Source organism: Maylandia zebra, linkage group LG4 (assembly GCF_041146795.1).
Source record: "Maylandia zebra isolate NMK-2024a linkage group LG4, Mzebra_GT3a, whole genome shotgun sequence".
Classification (NCBI taxonomy): domain Eukaryota; kingdom Metazoa; phylum Chordata; class Actinopteri; order Cichliformes; family Cichlidae; genus Maylandia; species Maylandia zebra.
This window is the reverse complement of record NC_135170.1, coordinates 299,004-317,146: the sequence shown is the minus strand read 5'-3', so window position 1 is coordinate 317,146 and position 18,143 is coordinate 299,004. Positions and strand designations below refer to the sequence as shown.

The following is an 18,143-nucleotide window of genomic DNA, read 5'->3' as shown; positions in this document are numbered from 1 at the left end:
ATTAATCTATAAAAGATGATTTTGTTATTACATTTACTATTAATATTATTTTCAACCTGTAGGTTTGTGAAGCCCTGGGTATCTCACGGCCCTTTTCCGTACTCAGCTCACCTCGACTTGGTCTTTAGGCTTTTCCATTAGGTGGTACCAGGGACTTTGTTTTAGTACCTACAGCCCTTTTTCATTACTACCTACTGGAATCGACTCGGCACGGTTTGCAGGGTTTTCCATTAGGTCACAGTACCTGGTAGCAGGTACTTTTTGGTACCTGCTTGGCGTTGCTTTCACAAAAATCAGAACGGCTACAGAAAACGACGGCGTGTTCCCCGAGTGTGACGAAAAGCTACAGACCCAGCAGCAGGTATGCATTCGCTTCGACGTCCACCTTTGTTGCATATTAATTGTGCTGTGGGACGCGCACACACGTTACTATGACGACAAGCACGCAGACAAGGTACTACTGGGTTGTAATGGAAAACCAGTCGAGTCGTGTTGATCCAACTGGCCACTAAGTGGCGTCGCACAATGAGTCATAAGAGAGAGCGACTCCTTTATGAAAAACAAAACATCCATGTTTTAACCCAACAATGACACAAAACGTGGTCCCCGAGCCGCAAGGCCACACACCAACAGCAGGTACACCATCGCTTTGTGTTGTGTTTGTGTCGCACACAAACTCTGCACTTGGTACTCGATTGTAATGGAAAACGACTGCAGCCGAGTAGAGTTGCGTCGCGCCGAGCTCAGTAGGTACCAGTGGAAAAGGGCTATAAATATATTTGCCGTCAGTTTATTTGGATGGGTAAGAGCACCATCGTTCTTTCAGACACCCGTTTGTTTTTCAGTGGAGCAGAAGCTGATATCTTAGTCAAATGCATTGTGTCTCCATTGATCCACAGTGTCTCATATTTTGCTGTGGTTGATGCACCTTATTGGTAATAACCTTTAACCCCCCCAGAATGCTTGTGCACAGCAGCAGTCCTGACTGGTAGGAGAACATTAAACAGACTGTAGATGATCATTACAACTGTAAAAACATGGAAACACTGTCTAGCAACTGCGGGGCAAATATTGTGCGCACATTAAAACCATCATTAATGGCATCACATTTTATGTGCACAATATGCATGTTTAGTGCTGATGTTCACCTAGTTTTCTTTAACGTTACTTGAAGCCCTGCTTATTTCTTTAGCGGTGGGCCCGTGTGTTAAGCAGTGAGTATAGAGCTATTCGATGCGGGCCTGTGTGAGTATTGTACCACAGATGCACATTCAGAGTGCATGGTGAACTCTGCACTGTGTGTATCATTCACCTGTGAAGTGCTTGTACTAACCAGCTCTGCATTTTACTTTATCTTTATCTTGTTGCCAATTTTCATCACACCGTTCCTGTTTACTGTGTTGAATGAGTTGCTCTCATTTCCCATTTCCACTCTTACCCATTCATTCCTTATTTGTCCTGTTGCCTATCTGCTTCCATCCCTGCTTTGTTCTTGGGCTGTCCCTGCATCCTTGCCCTGTCCTGTGGCCTCCCAGCTCTGCTCCTCCCTCTGAGGATCCTGCTCCTCCTCTGTCTGAGGCAGATGAACTTCTTAACAAGTAAGCTTCTTCTGTGTCTAAACATTTTCATGCTGTAGCTCGGCATAAAATTGTTTGATTCCTTGTCAAAAAGAGTCCGCACACTTAATTAAAATATCAGCTCTACATAGTTCTGCTGCTGTTTTTAAAAAGCATGTACATTAGAGGCCCTACTAAGTCTGATTCATACCACTTTCCAGTGTGGATTCTGTATATTTGAATACAGAGTTCTGATTACATCATTCATACAGTGCCACTTGTGTACTGATCCAGTTCCAATATTTAAAATAACGGTTTAATTTGATTCCCCTTCGTTTGTCAGGGTAACCTGTAAAAGATTATTTGGTTATTTCTGTCATTTTTGAACATTTTCAGCTGTGGCAGAACAGATATCAGACACTGACAGTTTGTAACTGTTTGGTTAACACACATGTGGTTCCCGTTCAGGCGATTCACTTGGTACAGTGCATATAGTATGGGATATTCTTTAATGCCTGTAGTGACGTACGTGTGGCTCTGCCTGCACGTATATCACTTGTCGCCGGTTCTTAGGCTGTTCTCACTGAGGAGCAGAACCCCTCTGCCGAGCTGGGCTAGCTAGCTATTGTTAGTCATCTCTGCTGTCGTCTCACACACCTGGTGTGTACCAATACCAGAGATGTTCCTGGTGACTCATTTCTTAGTCGACTAAACGAGGGAAAAAAGTTCGACCGACTCGTGTAAAGCTAAGAACGCTCCAATATTGCACTGAATTTGAGAACCATTTAATGGATAATGTCAAAAACTGTCTTAACAAAGGCATTTGAAACATTAATCACATTCTTCAGTAACTGGTAACACCACTCAGCTGTGTGCAGGGGCAGCAGCTTAAGAAGGGTAGCTCAGACCTGCCTCTCTCCAGCCACGTCCTCGGGGTTAACGTGAATCGTTTTCCAGAGCAGCCCATAGATGTCATTTCTCCAGTGTGTACTGGGTCTACACTGGGGCGTCCTCGCGGTAGGACATCCCCAGCCAGGAGGTGACTGTTCGCCCCTGTCCTCAGAGGTGGGGTTTCTCTTTGGATGGCATGCCCCTTCTGCCTGGTGGATGTCTATGCTAGCAGACAGTTGACTGGGCCTGAAGCCTTAATCACAAGCTCCGGCACTCGACCCTAAAAAGATGCTTGTGGACTCCTCTCCCAGTCTAAACCAAACTAAACTAAGCAGGTGATGCATTTCTTGCAGACACACTGGGTTCTGCTGGTTGCTCACCTGCTTCAGCTTGTGCCTCCTCTCCGTGGTTGCTGCGAACTGTTGCTACAGGTTACCGATTGCAGTTCTCGGCCAGCGTCAAACGTCTGAGCATGGAGTGCTGCATTTCATCGCCACCGCTCTCAGTTAAGCTGGGGTGCTGTCTGCATTTGTAAACGATGTTCTGATTGTTGGGCACGATGGCCTATGTGATCACTGTCGGGCCACGTTCACTGTTAAAGGTGAGCGTTTGAGGGCCCAGCATGTCGTAGGATGGGAGATTCAACAGTGGTCTCTTAGAGGCAGGGTGGGACATGTTCTTCTCCTGTGTTAAAGGGGTCTCACTCTGCTGCTGTAGTGCAGTGTTCATCTTTCTCCGACAGCCAGCCATGCTTCCTGGTGAGGGAATGGAGGGCACACCCTGTGGTAGCAGCCCAGATGTGGGATCTGCTTTCCCTCAGGGGAACATTCACTGTCTGATGTTGCTTGTGACTCCCGTTTGAAATCACTGGATCTATAAAGTTTCTTGGAGGAGTAGAGGTCTCATCAGCCGTAACACACCGGGCCATGATATCCCAACGTATATGTGCTGTACGTGTGTTCACTGAAGGAACCAAGTTAGATCTGATCCCATCTTATTCTATCTATGTGACTTGATGAATGTTGACATTAAAGCAGTGGCTAACAGATCACTGCACCCACAGAGGTGAGTCAATTACTTGCTAAATATCAAAATTAGGATACAGTACTGTGCAAAAGCCTTGAACCAACCCCAGCTCTTTATAGTGTTTGTTTGTTTTGGGTTTTTCCACTTGGTGTCTCTAAAGACCTGTGGAAGTTTGTCTGTGGACATTAGCAGCATTCCTTTCCACTCCTTGCATCTAACATTTTCACAGGAACATTTTGATTTTGCTTCTTTAACATTAACCTATGATTGATGTTGTGTACACATAACTTAGGTTTTATCTTGTTGCAGTATGTTGCCTATGAAAAATGCCAAAGACAGCAGTTTGACAGGCATAAAATAGGATTTCTACACCAACGAGTTACCAGTACTGGACTGAATATCAGTAGCAGCAGGAAGTTTGTGGTTCAAATCATCCTCAGTGTATACGGGGTTCTCAGGAGAGAGGTAGAAAAGAGAGCGTCTTCTTTAAACTAGTGGAGGCTCTAATGGTTTGGGGCTGCGTGTTGTTGCTGAGAAGTACCATCAGTAGATCTCTTTCCAATTTTAAATAAGAAAGAGGCTTTTGCACAATACTGTATAGCTGATTATCTAAGTAGGACCAGTTTTGTCAAATAGCTGCAGGGATGTTGTTCTTGTCATTTCACTGTTCGTCTTCTCCCTCCCAGGTTTGTGTGCAAAAACAACGGAGTTTTGTTTGAGAATCAGCTGCTGCAGATCGGCATCAAGTCAGAGTATCGTCAGAATCTGGGTGAGTATTACATTGGGGGTTTTCTGCTTACTTCTTATACCTTTTCCTACCAATACATGTCTGATTTAGCAAGTAATTCATTATGTTTGAATGGCTATATTGTGGTGTAGCTCTTACCCCTCAGCTGTAAAAAGCTGTGAGGTGTCATCACCCTGCTGGGGAGGCAGTGAGTGAGTGTGAGTCTCACTAATCTCAACCTCAAATTCAAAGGCAGAGATTTTCAAATGTATACCACAGGTGCCTCTGCTGCAGGAGGCTGCCAGTATTTTACAGTTTGAGATTATGAACTGCACAGACAAAGTACTGAGCCACACCTCTTCATTCATGAAGGGTTTTCAGTCTCAGTGCCACACTCACACAGACAACATGAGATCAATTCAGTCTGCCTTTACCAACATCTATGAAAGAATCCGCACTGAACTTGAATTACTGCTGCAGCGAGCTAGATTGTGAGTAGGAGTTTTCCCCTCCTAGATCTTGCACGATCAGGAGCCCCAGGATCTCATCCACAAAGTGGAAGACCAGGGTCACAGGGTGCAGAGCTGTATGGTAGGGGTGGGCGATATAAACAATATACGATAGAAACCATATAAATTTGGCCAACGATAGAGATTTTGACTATACCGCTCTACCGCGATAGCGCATGTTGATGATGTCATGAAGCTGCGCCTGTTTTGGTCGAAAGCATCGCAGCGGCTATTGTCACTACCCGATCTGTACCGGAAACCCGATCGGTACCCCGCATGCGCGAAAGGTTTCTACTTCCGGTCGTAGCGTTTTACGATAGTTATGGGTCAGAGTATCTGTTAAGATGTTAAGAATAACAAGTATATCTTAAAATGTTTGCAATAATGAAGCATTTCAGTACAATGTAGACAAAAACGAAAAATAAAAAGAAAGTTACGGATCAGGACTCTCCGATCCTTACTGCGCATGTGTAAAGTCTGACCGTACAAATCGGGTCTACCCGATCCGTACCGCGCATGTGCAGATGTTTTCTTCTTCTTCTGTTCGTTTAATGGCAGTTTACTCCCCAGTGTACGAGGATACCGCCACCTGCTGACCGAGCGAATGAACCCTATTATAAACTGAATTAGCGTCATTACAAACGTGTGTTAAATCTGATTTAGCGATAGTCGAGTGTGTTTATGCTTGTCTGTGAGGAGAGGATTGTTGGAATAGTGATGATGATGTGCGCTATCACTGTCAATTGTCAGTAAACACTTAATCTGGCTGATGAATCTACACGTGAGATATTACAAAGTCTGCATTATTAACTCTGTAATTAGGCGCCATTCTTCTTATTTTACGGCGCTGTTGCTCAATCGGGGGACGCTCTCTGTTGAGGAGAAAAGCATGAATTTCTTTGTATAGGGATTATCCATTGTTTAAATGTCCCGGGCAGTCGAAAAGGAGGCAGAGCTGTTGAGAAATGCTAGGAGCTAACTGGGCGCGTACCATTCAAATATATTGAATGTCGCAATGTTGGCAAAGAGAGGAAGTGACGTAACATTTGCGCATGCGGGGTACTGATCGGGTTTCCGGTACGGGTCGGGTAGTGACAGGCTACAACCATTATCATCTGCAAATGATGGCGGGCGACAGTCACAGCAAAGAGATGAAGCACTTCTGAAATATGGGGAAAGCCAAAAACTGCGTTTCCTTCACTTCCGTAACATTGATTCATTAATGTTGAATTCTCTGGCAGCTGCTCTGTTCCCATGTTGTTGCAGTATATTAATGACTAACCTCGTATTGTGGATGAATAATCTCAGTTGTTCTCCTGACTGGAGTTTGGCCCGTGTACAGCATCCTGCTATGCGATTGCATTTGTCCCTGACCACCAGAATCACTCACATTAACTTTTATCGAGTGGAAAAAGAGTTGGGGTTCATCCTCCAGCTTCACTGTGCTAATGTTATGCTAACATAGCTGTGTCACTAGCAATCACGTAGCACAACATTATATACCAGCTAGCCCAACTTCAGTAACCCTACAAACATCACTGCTGTTTAGTTTTCTGTCTTCATTTATGTTGGAAGTGACAGCAGAGCTGTATGTTTGAATTAGTTTCAGAAATCTCAGTCAGAACATGATATGAAATGTTTAGGTGGAAACTAGCGAGCTAACTTCCGCTAAGTTCTAACTCCGTTAAATGTAGTAAATTCTGTTTTCATGGATGTAAAACTTAATTGTTACACCTGGTAAAGCAGCAACGCTGATGATTTTATTAAAGATGAAAGAATTCAGACAGTTTTTAGCTCTCAGTGTTCATTTGACTTTGGGACCTGAAGAGGACGGAGTTTAGGACCCAGATTACTCCGTGAAGCTCCTCCCTACGGCAGCCGTAATGCTCTGACCATCCATCAAGCAGGGCGGCTTATCAAAGCTGTACTAAAACATTTTTTAACAGATTTCTGCCCAAATTGGTTCGAGGTCAGTAAGCACAACCAGAAGTCATACATAAGGCACACTCTCGATTTAAGTGTGGAAAATACGTTATACAGAAGAAAAGAATATATCGTTACCGCACGTGCTTCAAACTATAACGTGATATGAATTTTAGGCCATATCGCCCAGCCCTAGTATATGGTGCACAAAAGCTGCCAACCTGCTGCAGAAATCCAAACCTCTGGCATTAAGAAAGCACAAACATGGCATTGTTTGCTGAATGTCGCCAGAGAAGAAGGTGTTTGAGAGTCTGGAGGTGTGGGGTCTAAATGACCAGGGGCACCGTCATGAAGGCAGCAGTCAAACAGGTGGTGGTGGGATGTAAGGGGTCTCCTGTGATGACGCTGGGTTTCCTGAGACAGGAGGAGCTAGCAATGGCCTCCAGGGGTGGCAGATGGAGGCCAGTGATTTCTTTGGACAGTGTTACTTACCTTCCACGTGGCCTCAGTAGGGCCCTGCATACCAAACACCCAGGCAGTAGGACAGCATGTTCTCTACTGAGGACTGGTAGAAGGCCAGCAGCAGCTTCTGCTCCAGGTTGTTCTTCCTTAGGACAGGGAGGACATGCAGCCACTGCTGGGCTCTGGCACCAACACCCTAGTTGGTGTTGTGGGTCCAGCTGTGAGTTTAGCAGAAACCTGAAGGTGGAGACTGCAGCAGACTCGTTTATCACGAGTGGGGAGAAAGCTGTCTGAAGTCCACCATAAGATCTTTTGTTTTTAGTTCAGTTTCAGGTGACTTGCTGAGCACCAGCGGGACAGATTGTCTCCCTCCTTCCTGTACGCTGTCTTATCTCCATCACAAATGAGCCTGAGCACAGTGGTGTCCTCTGGGCTCAAGCCTCTTTATTTGCTGTTTGTGCATTAGACCAGCAGCCACATTGGAAGTGCAGAGCTCTCTGTCATAGGAAGCATCTCAGCATGCTTGACAATGATGGTTGGTGTCCAGCAGGGGGCTGAGGACGCGACCCTGTAGGGATTGAGTGGTGAGGACCTCTGGGGTTATGGTGTTCAGTGCTGGCTCAGCGCTCTCTGAAAGGCTGATGCTAATGGGAATTCCACACCAGTAGATGTTACGATGAAGATGCATGTACTGATTTATATACTGCATGTGAGGTTAGACATCCCATCTTATCAAGTTTCCCACCGTGGCTGCTCCATGAAAACCAGTTTCCCACCTTGTTGAGGCCAGTGAGAGTTTCAGTCATTGCCCATCGAGTGCGGCCTGGCCTGCTGTACTGATACTGTATTTATTTTGCGTAAGCCACAATCCACGTCGATCATTGAAAGCTCCTTAAAACATTGTGTGTGTCTTTCTCAGGGAGAATGTACCTCTTCTATGGTAACAAGACCTCAGTGCAGTTTGCCAGCTTCAGCACCACAGTCAGCTGTCCCGGGGAACTGCAGGCTCATATCCTTTCAACAGTTACTCAGGCGTAGTTGTAGAAACATCCAAAGCTCCCAGGATGTTGATGAACTGTGTCAGTGCAAAACCATCATCTCTGTGTCACCGTGATGAAGGAAAGTGCAACTCTACACGTGGAATCAAGCAGGGACAAGTATGTCAAATATTTCAGTCTCTTTGTAGAGCGTCTGTGAATACTCATGTTAGCGCTTACATGCTGTTTGCAGTAGTAGTGTCGCCTCGGGATGAAAATGGATCCCTCGTGTTATGTTATCATGACCAGTGTGAACACACTGGTCATGATAACATAACACGAGGCTACAGCGACTCTGTAAACCAGTGTGTGCGCTGCACAGAGTTGCAGGTCTGTTTGTTTGGTTCTTGACAACTAAACACAGCTGAATGTTCAGAGCAAACCAGTGGAACCACTGGTAGAGGGAGGAGCCCAGATCCAACAAGTCCTCAACATCGAGTGTATAACTGACTTCTGTGACGCCCCGCTGCTCAACATCAAGTTCAGGTAGGTTTGTGTATCAGTCCCAAACAGTGGCGAGCTGGATCACGTCCCTGCGTTGATGTTTCGAGGAGCCCGTCAGAGTCAGTCAGTGTGTTTGCACCCACTTTGTTAAACCAACACTTTCATGGATAAGACTGAAACCGCTGTGAGTATCTAGTCATCCAAAAATCTCCAGAAATAAATCGTACTCACTGAAGTGTGTGTCTGTCTGTGTGTCTGTGTGTCTGTCTGTGTGTCTGTGTTGTGAGCAGGTATGGAGGAGCTCTGCAGAACCTGACTCTCAAGCTTCCTGTCACCATCAACAAGTTCTTCCAGCCAACTGAAATGTCCTCCAGTGACTTCTTCCAGCGCTGGAAGCAGCTGAGCCAGTAAGTGTTGGAGCAGAGCTGAGCAGCACGTGACGTTCGCACACTTGTGTGTACACGTTCTGCATGCTTTTACATTTGACTGTGTGTCTCCAGTTTCTTCCATCAGCCTTATTGTGCCTGTGACTGGTGGTACTACACCCCGAGTCTCTGGTCCTGCTTCACCTTTCCACTGGTGATGCTTTTGTAATGCAGCAACAGGAAATACAGTTTGTCAGTCACTTGCTGGTGCTGTTAATCAGTTGGCACAGCTGGAGTCACGTGACTGTAGACATTATATGTGAACCAGCTTTAAGCCCGTGTGTCATTGGGGACTTTTCCCCCTGAAAGTTCACAGTTCATTTGTAAGGAAGACCTTTGCTGATGGCTGATGTAGCAGATGTGATATGTTACTGTGAATTTTGCATTTCATGAGAAGCTAAACACTCGAGTGTTTGGTGGTCCAGGCTTTAAAGGCTTGAACTCGCCTGGGCTGCACCTCTCCCATCACGTGTAACTGTAGAGCGTCTCTCCTTAGGCCTCAGCAAGAAGCACAAAAGATTTTCAAGGCAAACCACAGCATGGACACTGAAGTACTGAAGGCCAAGGTAGGACCATGTTTGATGCGTTTGTCAAGGCAAACACTAAAGCTGCTGTCTCGTGGTTGCACATGGCTATTCTTACTGTTCAGGTGTGAAGCAGGCGTTTATGATGGTCTCTGTTGATGTCCGAGGCTTCATAGACCTTTGCTAGTCCCAGATTGTCTTGTTCCTGTTTGTGATTCTTTGTGTTTGCTGATGTTTGTGTAGCTTCTGGGACTGGGAACGGCCCTGCTGGACAACGTTGATCCCAACCCAGAGAATTATGTGTGCGCTGGAGTGATCCAGACCAAGGGCCAGCAAATTGGCTGCCTGCTGAGACTGGAACCGAACGCACAGGCACAGGTACAGAGGGTCCCGAGTCTCGTCTAAGTGAGAAGCACTGCTGGCTGCGACGCTTGGGTCCGTGCTTCCCTGTTGTTTGCTCACTCTGTGTCTCTTCCTGTGTGCAGATGTACCGTCTGACTCTGCGCTGCAGCAAAGACACTGTGTCAAAGCGTCTCTGTGAGCTGCTGGCCCAACAGTTCTAGAGTCCACGCCTCCATGTAACCAGTACTCCTACCATCCCCACCAGCGACCTCTCCCTCAGACCCACCGCACCTGCCCTCCTTCCTCCAACAGAGAATCAGAGTAAAAAACCAAGAGTGTAACCTACATAAGGGAAAAGCAGCCGCTGCCAGCAGCAGCAATATTAATGTCATTCTTCCTGTTCCACATTCTGATTCTAGTTCATCCTCTACTTGTTTATTAACATAATGCTACATTATTGTTTTTGTTGGTTTACCTGTGTGTGTGTGTGTGTGTGTGTGTGTGTGTGTGTGTGTGTGTGTGTGTCCCACGGTTGTGGCTGGGGTCTCATTCTGCTCCATACAGACTGTGTGACGTAGTAATGCTGTGTGTGAGACATCGATTCGTTTATAGGACATTCCTTGAAGACCCTGCTAATGGCTCACCTGCCAACCTCTGCTTGAGCCTGTGGGACCTGGCAGTGAGCTGGTCTTGCATTCCCCCTGAAGAAGCACTTGAAGTGTTGGGGATGGCCTTTGAGGCACAGGCTCCTCCCCTCCGATTCCTCCCCCGTTCGTTTTCCACACACAATGTTCTCATTGAACTTATGTGTCGGTAAATGAATTGAATGCTTCCCAGACATTCCCATCAGCTTGTTTAGATGCTGATCATTTCATCCATCGTGAACAAAGTGAAGACTGCAGATAATCGGTGACCAGACCAGCAGCGACCCATCCATCGCCTTGAACGTGGTTCAGGTTTTGATTGAAAGCTTGGGGAGGCCAGCAGCCTGCCAGGTGTGCACAGTTTTCATTTGACTCCTGTACGACTGAAGCTTGTTTTTTCAAAGCTCGTCTCAAAGTAAAATCACGCCCCCACAGATGAGACCAAATCTTTTTCAAAAGGTGTTTGAACACCACGCTTTAGTTTTCCAAGACAGAACTGGCTACCTGTCTCCCCACCGCTGAAGAAGCGCCGTGCAACGGTGGGCTTATGGATAAGACCAGTCCAAACAGGGACTGTGGTGTGGGCTGCTGCAGCCGTGCCGCTTTGGCTTTCTTTTGTTTTATTCTCCAGAGAAATGCACCGCCTTAATTGGGATTGAAGTAAACATACATGGTTGCATCAAATTTACCTCGTGGATCCCAAAGTTTGTGCTGGGACAGAGAAGCTCTCTACACACCTAGCAACATCCCAGCTGTGACACAGATTTCAGTCTGGTCAGCCTAACGTTACAGAATAAATCTGGTGTTTACACAAACAGCTGATATTCAGAAGTTGCTCATATCCAGCTGTGGATCTGAAATTTATCCACAACTCGTCCTGGCTGTTGTGTCATAATCAGCACTGATGTTCCCGGAGTACAGAATGTTAGACACCCAGATGTCCAACACAACTGGTGTGTGTGTGCGTGTGTGTGTGCGTGCGTGTGTGTGCGTGTGTGTGTGTGTGCGTGCGCGTGCGTGTGTGTGTGTGTGTGTGTGTGTGCGTGCGTGTGTGTGCGCGTGTGTGCGTGTGTGTGTGCGTGCATGTGTGTGTGTGTGTGTGTGTGTGCGCGTGTGTGTGCGTGCGCGTGTGTGTGCGTGCGCGTGTGTGTGCGTGCGTGTGTGTGTGCGCGCGCGTGCGTGTGTGTGTGTGTGTGTGTGTGTGCGTGCGTGTGTGTGCGTGTGTGTGTGTGTGTGCGTGCGTGCGTGTGTGTGTAACCAGGTAAGAAAAAGAGCCTGCAGACATTTCTAATACATGGTCACATAATCTTCTGTGGCTGCGCAGCAATCACAGGACATAGAACTTTGTAGTGGAAAACGTAGTGATTTTGTCATTCTGTGCGTGTGTGTACATGAGTTTGTGTGCGTGTCTATGCAGTATCCACTAGCTAATGCAGCCTCATATATTGGTGTTAGGAACCTGTCCAATACCTGTGTTAGATTACAAGATTTACTCTGTAATGAAAAAATGTGAAGTAAAATTATGCCATATATATCCAAACTGATGCTTCCTGTCTCGTCACACTGACACAGTCTTCCTATATGAATGGCAGCCAGGCACAGGGGGCCACAAGCCAGTGCACTGCTAGTGTCTGCACATGCCCGGATAAATGGGGAGGGTCCTGATGTAACATGCAGATCAGCTTGTTTTGTTTTTTAAACGCCTGAACGCTCTCTAGCATTCACACTCTGCATCAGAAAGCAACCTGGGATTCAGACTGGAGTGGGATTAAAGTGATGATGAGATCACCTGATCTACCTGCCTGAGCTGCAGCCAATCAACAATCACCTGTGGTGCTGCTGGCCAACAGTGCACATGCAGAGATGGGACAAAGTACTGACGGCTGTATGAGACTGGACACTGAGGTGGGAGAGAAGGACGTATCTTTATACACTGATTGCAGACATGATGGAAATGTCAAGAAAACGGAAGGATTACTTCATCTTCTTCATGCTCATTCATCCAGCTAAGTAAATCCCCAACAGCTGATTCTGGCTGTGAGCTCAGTTCCTTGATCATTAACATGCAAAGGAACTGAGCTCACATTGTTCAGTGGGCTGGTTTCAGTCATTGTGCAAATGTCCCGTTTCTAAGGTTGAAACCTGCAGTCAGCTGAGACTGAAGAAGCCACCTGATGATGATGATGATGAAATGTTTCTCCACTGAAAGCGTCCAGATGAACAGAATCAACTTTTGGGGATTACTTCCATCATCTTCCTCCGTTCATGAGGAGCAGCTCATGAATGGACGTCCAGAGTAAGCAAGAAGTCTGGGTGGAAAGCCAACTGGTCCAAATCCATATGGAGGTAGAGGGATTTCTGAGTGAGAAGGCAGTGGGCTTTGTAGCCAGACTCATCCCTGAGACTGAAGCCATACCCAAGCCATGGAGAAGGAACCAGGGCATTTGTGTGATTGTCTCAGTCCTCAGGAATGTTTTCCCTAAATTCTTGGGGATCAACATATTTATTCTTTTTATTTTTTGGCAGATGTGAGAGAAGCTTTTGCATCGATTTTGGTCAGCAGTGATTTTCACCTTGAACCTCTCCTGTCGATGGTAGAAAGTTCCACAAGTCACCCGTAACTGCTATTCTGCAAAGGTGTCAGTCCCCTCATCACACAATCACGATTATTGGCCAGGTGTATGCGCAAACACAAGGAGTTTGGTTCTGATCGATGGTGTCTCTCAAGCACAACAATGTAAAACAATATGTAAACGACACGGTACACACACGCAAATATACAGGATTACAGAAATGAATACCACGGAGTCTGCATTAAGTGCAGTTGCAGTCTAGCAGTGTGACAGTTTAACTGTTTAGGAGGGAGATGGTGAGGGGAAAGAAACTTCCTGTGTCGGGGGGTCCTGGTCTGCAGGCTTCTGCACCGTCTGCCAGCAGGTCAAAGAGTCTGTGTCCAGGGTGTGAGGGGTCTGTGATGGTCTGCCCGTTTCCTGGTTACTGAGAGGTCACCCCAAAGAGCTGATAAACCTACTCTGTACATGTTTGACATCGAGCTCATTAACAGCAGTAACTTACTTACCCTGGGTCTACGTGCAGAAATGTTCGGCAAAGCAAGGAAATGGGATCCAGGCTGGAGGATTAGAGTTGCCAGAAGCAAAAGTAAGTGGGTATACAGGACAGCTACAAGTACCCGAGTATCTTGCAGGGCAATCACGATGAAGATGATGACAGACGGGAGAAGTGCCTGACATCAAGAAATCTTATCAGTAGCTAGAAAAGGTAGATCTACAGCACGGAGGCTGTCAACAGGATCCACGTTTCAGGCTGGTTGTGCAAAGGATGCTCCAGAGACGGTTCAGTGTAGTAATAGGATGCAAGCTGGGATACCTTTCACAACGTGAGGAGATCTTAGGTCTTAGTAGTATTAGGAACCTGCACATCTTCAGGGCACAGAGTGCAGACCAGGAACAGCTAAGATGCTGTGCAGAACCATCAAATGCTGCAAACCAATCCGCATGGTTTAAATTAGCATAGAAAGGTGGTAAAGAGTAGAAGAATGCAGGTTAACACCAGAGGGGGAGCAGTTAGCAGCATGCGGACAGGCAAACCTCGGCTGGTTATCCGCCATCAAAGCCTCTCAGTCTCATGTGCAGTGAGATGTTGGACTGTCAGGATACTTTGTTCATCCTCAGGGACATCATGTGGGTCACGGTTGCTCCACTACAGCAGCAGTAACACAAACAGGAGGTCAAAGCCGCTACTGCAGTAAGTACACAGGCCAGATGTGACTGGAGTGAACGTCATGTGCTGCAGCACTCACACTGGTGTCTGTACTGCTGAGGCGGCCCCACGGACAGCTGCGTCTGCGCGTGTGAAAGTGCGGCGGCGCAGTGATTGGCTGAAAATGACATCATCCAGTCCAGATCTATTGTTGGAAAGTTGATGAGCTCATCGTTGAGAATCCAGTGTGAGGAACACAGTGAGGAGGAAGGAGGACCTCGCTGCAGCGCAGCAGCTGACACCTCAGTAAGTACGGCGTGGATACAGCACGGATGCACCGTCGTGCAAAAGAGGAAACGCACACTGTTTGAATGTTTGTCTTCTAAGAACTGGTCACAGGACGTTTCACGCAGCGGAATTCTTTCCTACGGGTGTCGCCTGTGGTGCTGCAGGTATGGTCTTGTCTCGGGACAGAGAAATGGAGCGGCCCCCGCTGTCCGTCATCCTACCGCAGCTCTACCTCGGAGCAGAGAGCGACGTGACGCAGGTAGGAAGAGGACCCGTGCTGTCGCTATCAAAGACATAATAATGTCGCAATAACAGCTCCTGTGCAATGCTCTCACACAGCACAGCAGCACACGCGTGGCTGATGTGGACATTAAATAACATGAACTTACAGCTGCGCATGCTCACGTAAATCTGTTGCCTACTGAGCAGATCATTACTTCATGTGCAATATTATTATATTACCTTATTTTTAAACAATTCAAATATTTCACAAATTACGTGTGAAATATTTTTCTTGAGCACTTTGAGTGATTCTTTAATTTGTAACAAATAAAAAAATAGTGAAGTATAAAGTTAAAAGTGCTCTAAACAATTACCAACATAAATATGTACACAGAGACGATCACAGTTTATATGTGAGGTAGAGCACAGACAGCCAAGTTTCACTGTGAACTCTTGTACAGCAGAAACAAAGCGTGTGTGTGTGTGTGTGTGTGTGTGTGTGTGTGTGTGTGTAGGACCAGCTGGCCTCGCTGGGTATCTCCTATGTGCTGAGTGTGAGTCGCTGTAGCCCCCAGCCCTCCTTCCTGCCTGGTTCCAGGTATCTCCGCATTCCTATTGATGACTCTCTGTGGGATAACCTGCTGCCCTGGATCCCACAGGCTCTGCATTTCATTGGTAAGGCCTCACTCTCACATTACAGCAATAGAACAAGATTACCTCAGATTTCTAATGTACATGATCACTAAACACTCACCATGTTGTCATCATTGTGTTTGAACAATGCTTTACTTCTGTGACAGTGCAAGACGTTTGCATTCACGGCTCTATGCAGTCGGTTGAGTTAGCAGTGGCAATACGATAGAAGCTGCAGGCTATGAACCCTCATGCACAAGTCATGACGTTGTTTTTTAGATTTATTTTCAATTTTTAAATATTTATTATTGAATTTTTGTTTTCAAAAATGTAATTTGCAGTGTGGTTAGCTTTAGCCAATACAGCAGCTCTGTGTCCCGCTCGGCTGACTGTCACTATGCACTGTGTGTTCAGACGTAGCCATGTCGTCGGGGGCTTCGGTGCTGGTGCACTGTGCAGCAGGAATCTCTCGCTCCCCAGCTCTGGCTGTTGCCTATGTCATGTACAGTCTGGAAATGGACCTGGACCATGCTTACAGGTATGGCTAGTAGCACAAATTCATCCTGCAGAGGGGACTGAGCTCGACTTTGTCAAATAACATAAGAACACTGAAGAAGCCTTATTGATTTCCTTTCTAAAGCTGAGCATGAGTTGTTTAACTTACAGCTATCAGAGGTTTTCTGGCACTTTCACCACTCCGGTGAAATGAAGTTAACTCTGCTTATGAGTTTAAATATTTGTGGTCTTGACAGTTGGAGACTTTTACCCATGAAAGACTTTCTCTAAACAGTCCACAGCACATGGTATTCACACTTTTCTCTACAACAGTCAACAACTCCAGAGAACAATGGATGCACACCTTTGTAAAGGAACCAGTATACATAAGTCATGTTTTAGGACTTCTCCTCTCAAAGACCCATGTTTTGATATACATCAGAGGATCCAGATATTCCTGCCTTAACAAAGTATTTACATGCAGTTGTTGGAAATGTTTATCTTGCAGGCTGCAGTTGTTTCCTTCCCAGCTGTGTAAATCTGCACCTGTCTTAATCTTGACAGATCTCCTTTGTCCCACTGTTCTGAGTCTCGATGCATTTAGGCTTGTCAGAGGAAACGAGCAGATGTAGTCAGTCCTGATCAATAACAAGAAGGCTTTGTGAAGTTACAAGACATTATAGCAGCTTGAACACTTGCTAAACCTCTCAGTTAGTGTATGTATGCACTCTATATAAGCATTATCGAGACATTCAGTACACTCCAATGAGCATCTATTCACCTGTTATTCCTGTTTATTGTCGTACAGCCTGTAATACTGTGGTAACTGTCCCTGTAGCTCATTGCAGAGTACTACCTAGACTCAGTGTGACGTGTGAAATACTAGCAACAATAACCCACATCCTTTCTGTCCCCTTATAAGGTTTGTGAAAGAGCGTCGGCCCTCCATTTCCCCAAACTTCAACTTCCTGGGTCAGCTGCAGCACTTGCAGGGTGCTCTGAGCCAAAAGTCGCGTGGCCACGACCTCCTCATCCAGCAGCTGGCCAGTTGCCTGCCACCTGCTAACGACAGTGTGAACCTCTCTCACAGCAGTCAGAACAGTAACTGTCAAGCTAAGAGCGTCACCGCAGACTCAGCTCAGCACAAAGACAAAGCCCAGCAGAGACGCTGGCTGTCAGAGAGCGCTGACAACAAGCAGCAGCAACTGCGGACTCCTGAGTTGCCTCCCCGTCGTGACCTGCAGCCTGTGCAGAAACCATCGGAGGTTTCAGCTTCCCGTCCCTGTGAGCCCATCAACCCAACGCTAAAGGCCACCCAACTACAACTCCCATCAGGCTCTGCTTCTCTCTTAGAGAAACGTAAAAGCCTTACCCTCTCTTTGACCCCTTTGGGAATATGCCCTTCCTCCACAGCAAACGAGAGGCAACAAGAAAAAATGGTCGAGAGCAGGAAGACTGGCGAGCGCGCCGAGGTGAAGAGTTACCCTGACTCCTACAGACAGGCAGAGGCTATCCACAGGAAGCAGCGTCTCTCTGTCAGCCAGCACAGCAGAGCTGAGGTCAAGGAAAAGGGCCTGCTCTCACCTTTCAGCGTCACTCTCAACAAGCTGCTGGGTTGGGGGGAAAGGATACTGCTAGGAGGTGTTTTTGTGCACCCTGTGCAGATGGGACAGCCCGCACTGCCTTACAGGTGCTGAGGATACAAGGAAGCAGGTGGAAGGAGTTATCTGTGCATGTTTGTCAGAAGAAACCAAACTACACAGCTGATGTGCACGTGTAGTGAAAGAACCAATGTCTATTTATTTATTTATTTGTTGCAGAGTTTAATCTAAATGAGCTGAAAAGACAAAAAGCACCCGTTTATCATATTGTTGTTTATCATATTGTTTATCATTGCACAGCGATCCCTGTTTCTGTTGTTTTTAAATGTAGTTGTTGAAAGGCTTTTGCCACAATGGTTTGTAATGTATTTACTGACGAATAAAGAGGACATTTTAACCATGTGTGTTTGCCTGTTTCTCAGTGTGAAGGGACTCGCCAGCCTCTCCACCCAGTAAGCAGAGGGTTGCATAGAAACACAAGCATGCAGTGCTTTGAAGTGCCACAGTGAGCCAAGACTGGAGGTTTGCTAAAAAACTATTTGGACAAATATTCGTGTCAAAGCAGATCGGACCACAGTGGGTTTAAAAGCAAGTATGTGGATAAAGGGCAGACTTTCAGCTTGCATTCGAGGGCTTTAACAAAAGTGTAGTGTGAACAGGAACTGCATCCACTT

At 46.4% G+C, this 18,143-nt stretch overlaps 2 protein-coding genes across 6 annotated transcripts in view; both read left to right on the top strand.

Annotated features, from left to right (window-relative positions):
- The window catches only part of ap2a1 (adaptor related protein complex 2 subunit alpha 1), a 38,392-nt gene extending 26,342 nt beyond the window's left edge, over nt 1-12,050 (top strand). Inside the window, exons 14-21 of one of the 4 annotated variants that reach the window (XM_076882810.1) lie at nt 1,536-1,598; nt 4,160-4,242; nt 8,014-8,117; nt 8,508-8,617; nt 8,866-8,982; nt 9,497-9,566; nt 9,768-9,902; nt 10,010-12,050. In XM_076882810.1, the coding sequence (XP_076738925.1) occupies nt 1,536-1,598; nt 4,160-4,242; nt 8,014-8,117; nt 8,508-8,617; nt 8,866-8,982; nt 9,497-9,566; nt 9,768-9,902; nt 10,010-10,087 (760 nt within the window). In that variant the 3' untranslated portion in view covers nt 10,088-12,050. Of the gene's footprint in view, nt 1-1,535; nt 1,599-4,159; nt 4,243-8,013; nt 8,304-8,493; nt 8,618-8,865; nt 8,983-9,496; nt 9,567-9,767; nt 9,903-10,009 lie in introns of those variants that run through there. The other 3 variants (XM_004573110.6, XM_076882808.1, XM_076882809.1) reach the window with 3 other exon arrangements.
- Nucleotides 12,051-12,160: 110 nt separating this feature from the next.
- On the top strand, nt 12,161-17,866 carry si:ch211-195b15.8 (uncharacterized). Of its 2 annotated transcripts, none has more exons than XM_004573104.5 (5): nt 12,161-14,536; nt 14,683-14,777; nt 15,256-15,415; nt 15,788-15,911; nt 16,791-17,866. In XM_004573104.5, exons 2-5 carry the CDS (start codon nt 14,685-14,687, stop codon nt 17,563-17,565), a joined length of 1,152 nt encoding a protein of 383 aa, XP_004573161.1. In that variant the 5' UTR covers nt 12,161-14,536; nt 14,683-14,684; the 3' UTR covers nt 17,566-17,866. The 2 variants fall into 2 exon arrangements, with proteins under 2 accessions (XP_004573161.1, XP_004573160.1); XM_004573103.5 differs by having other exon boundaries at nt 14,618-14,777.
- Nucleotides 17,867-18,143: the final 277 nt, after the last annotated feature.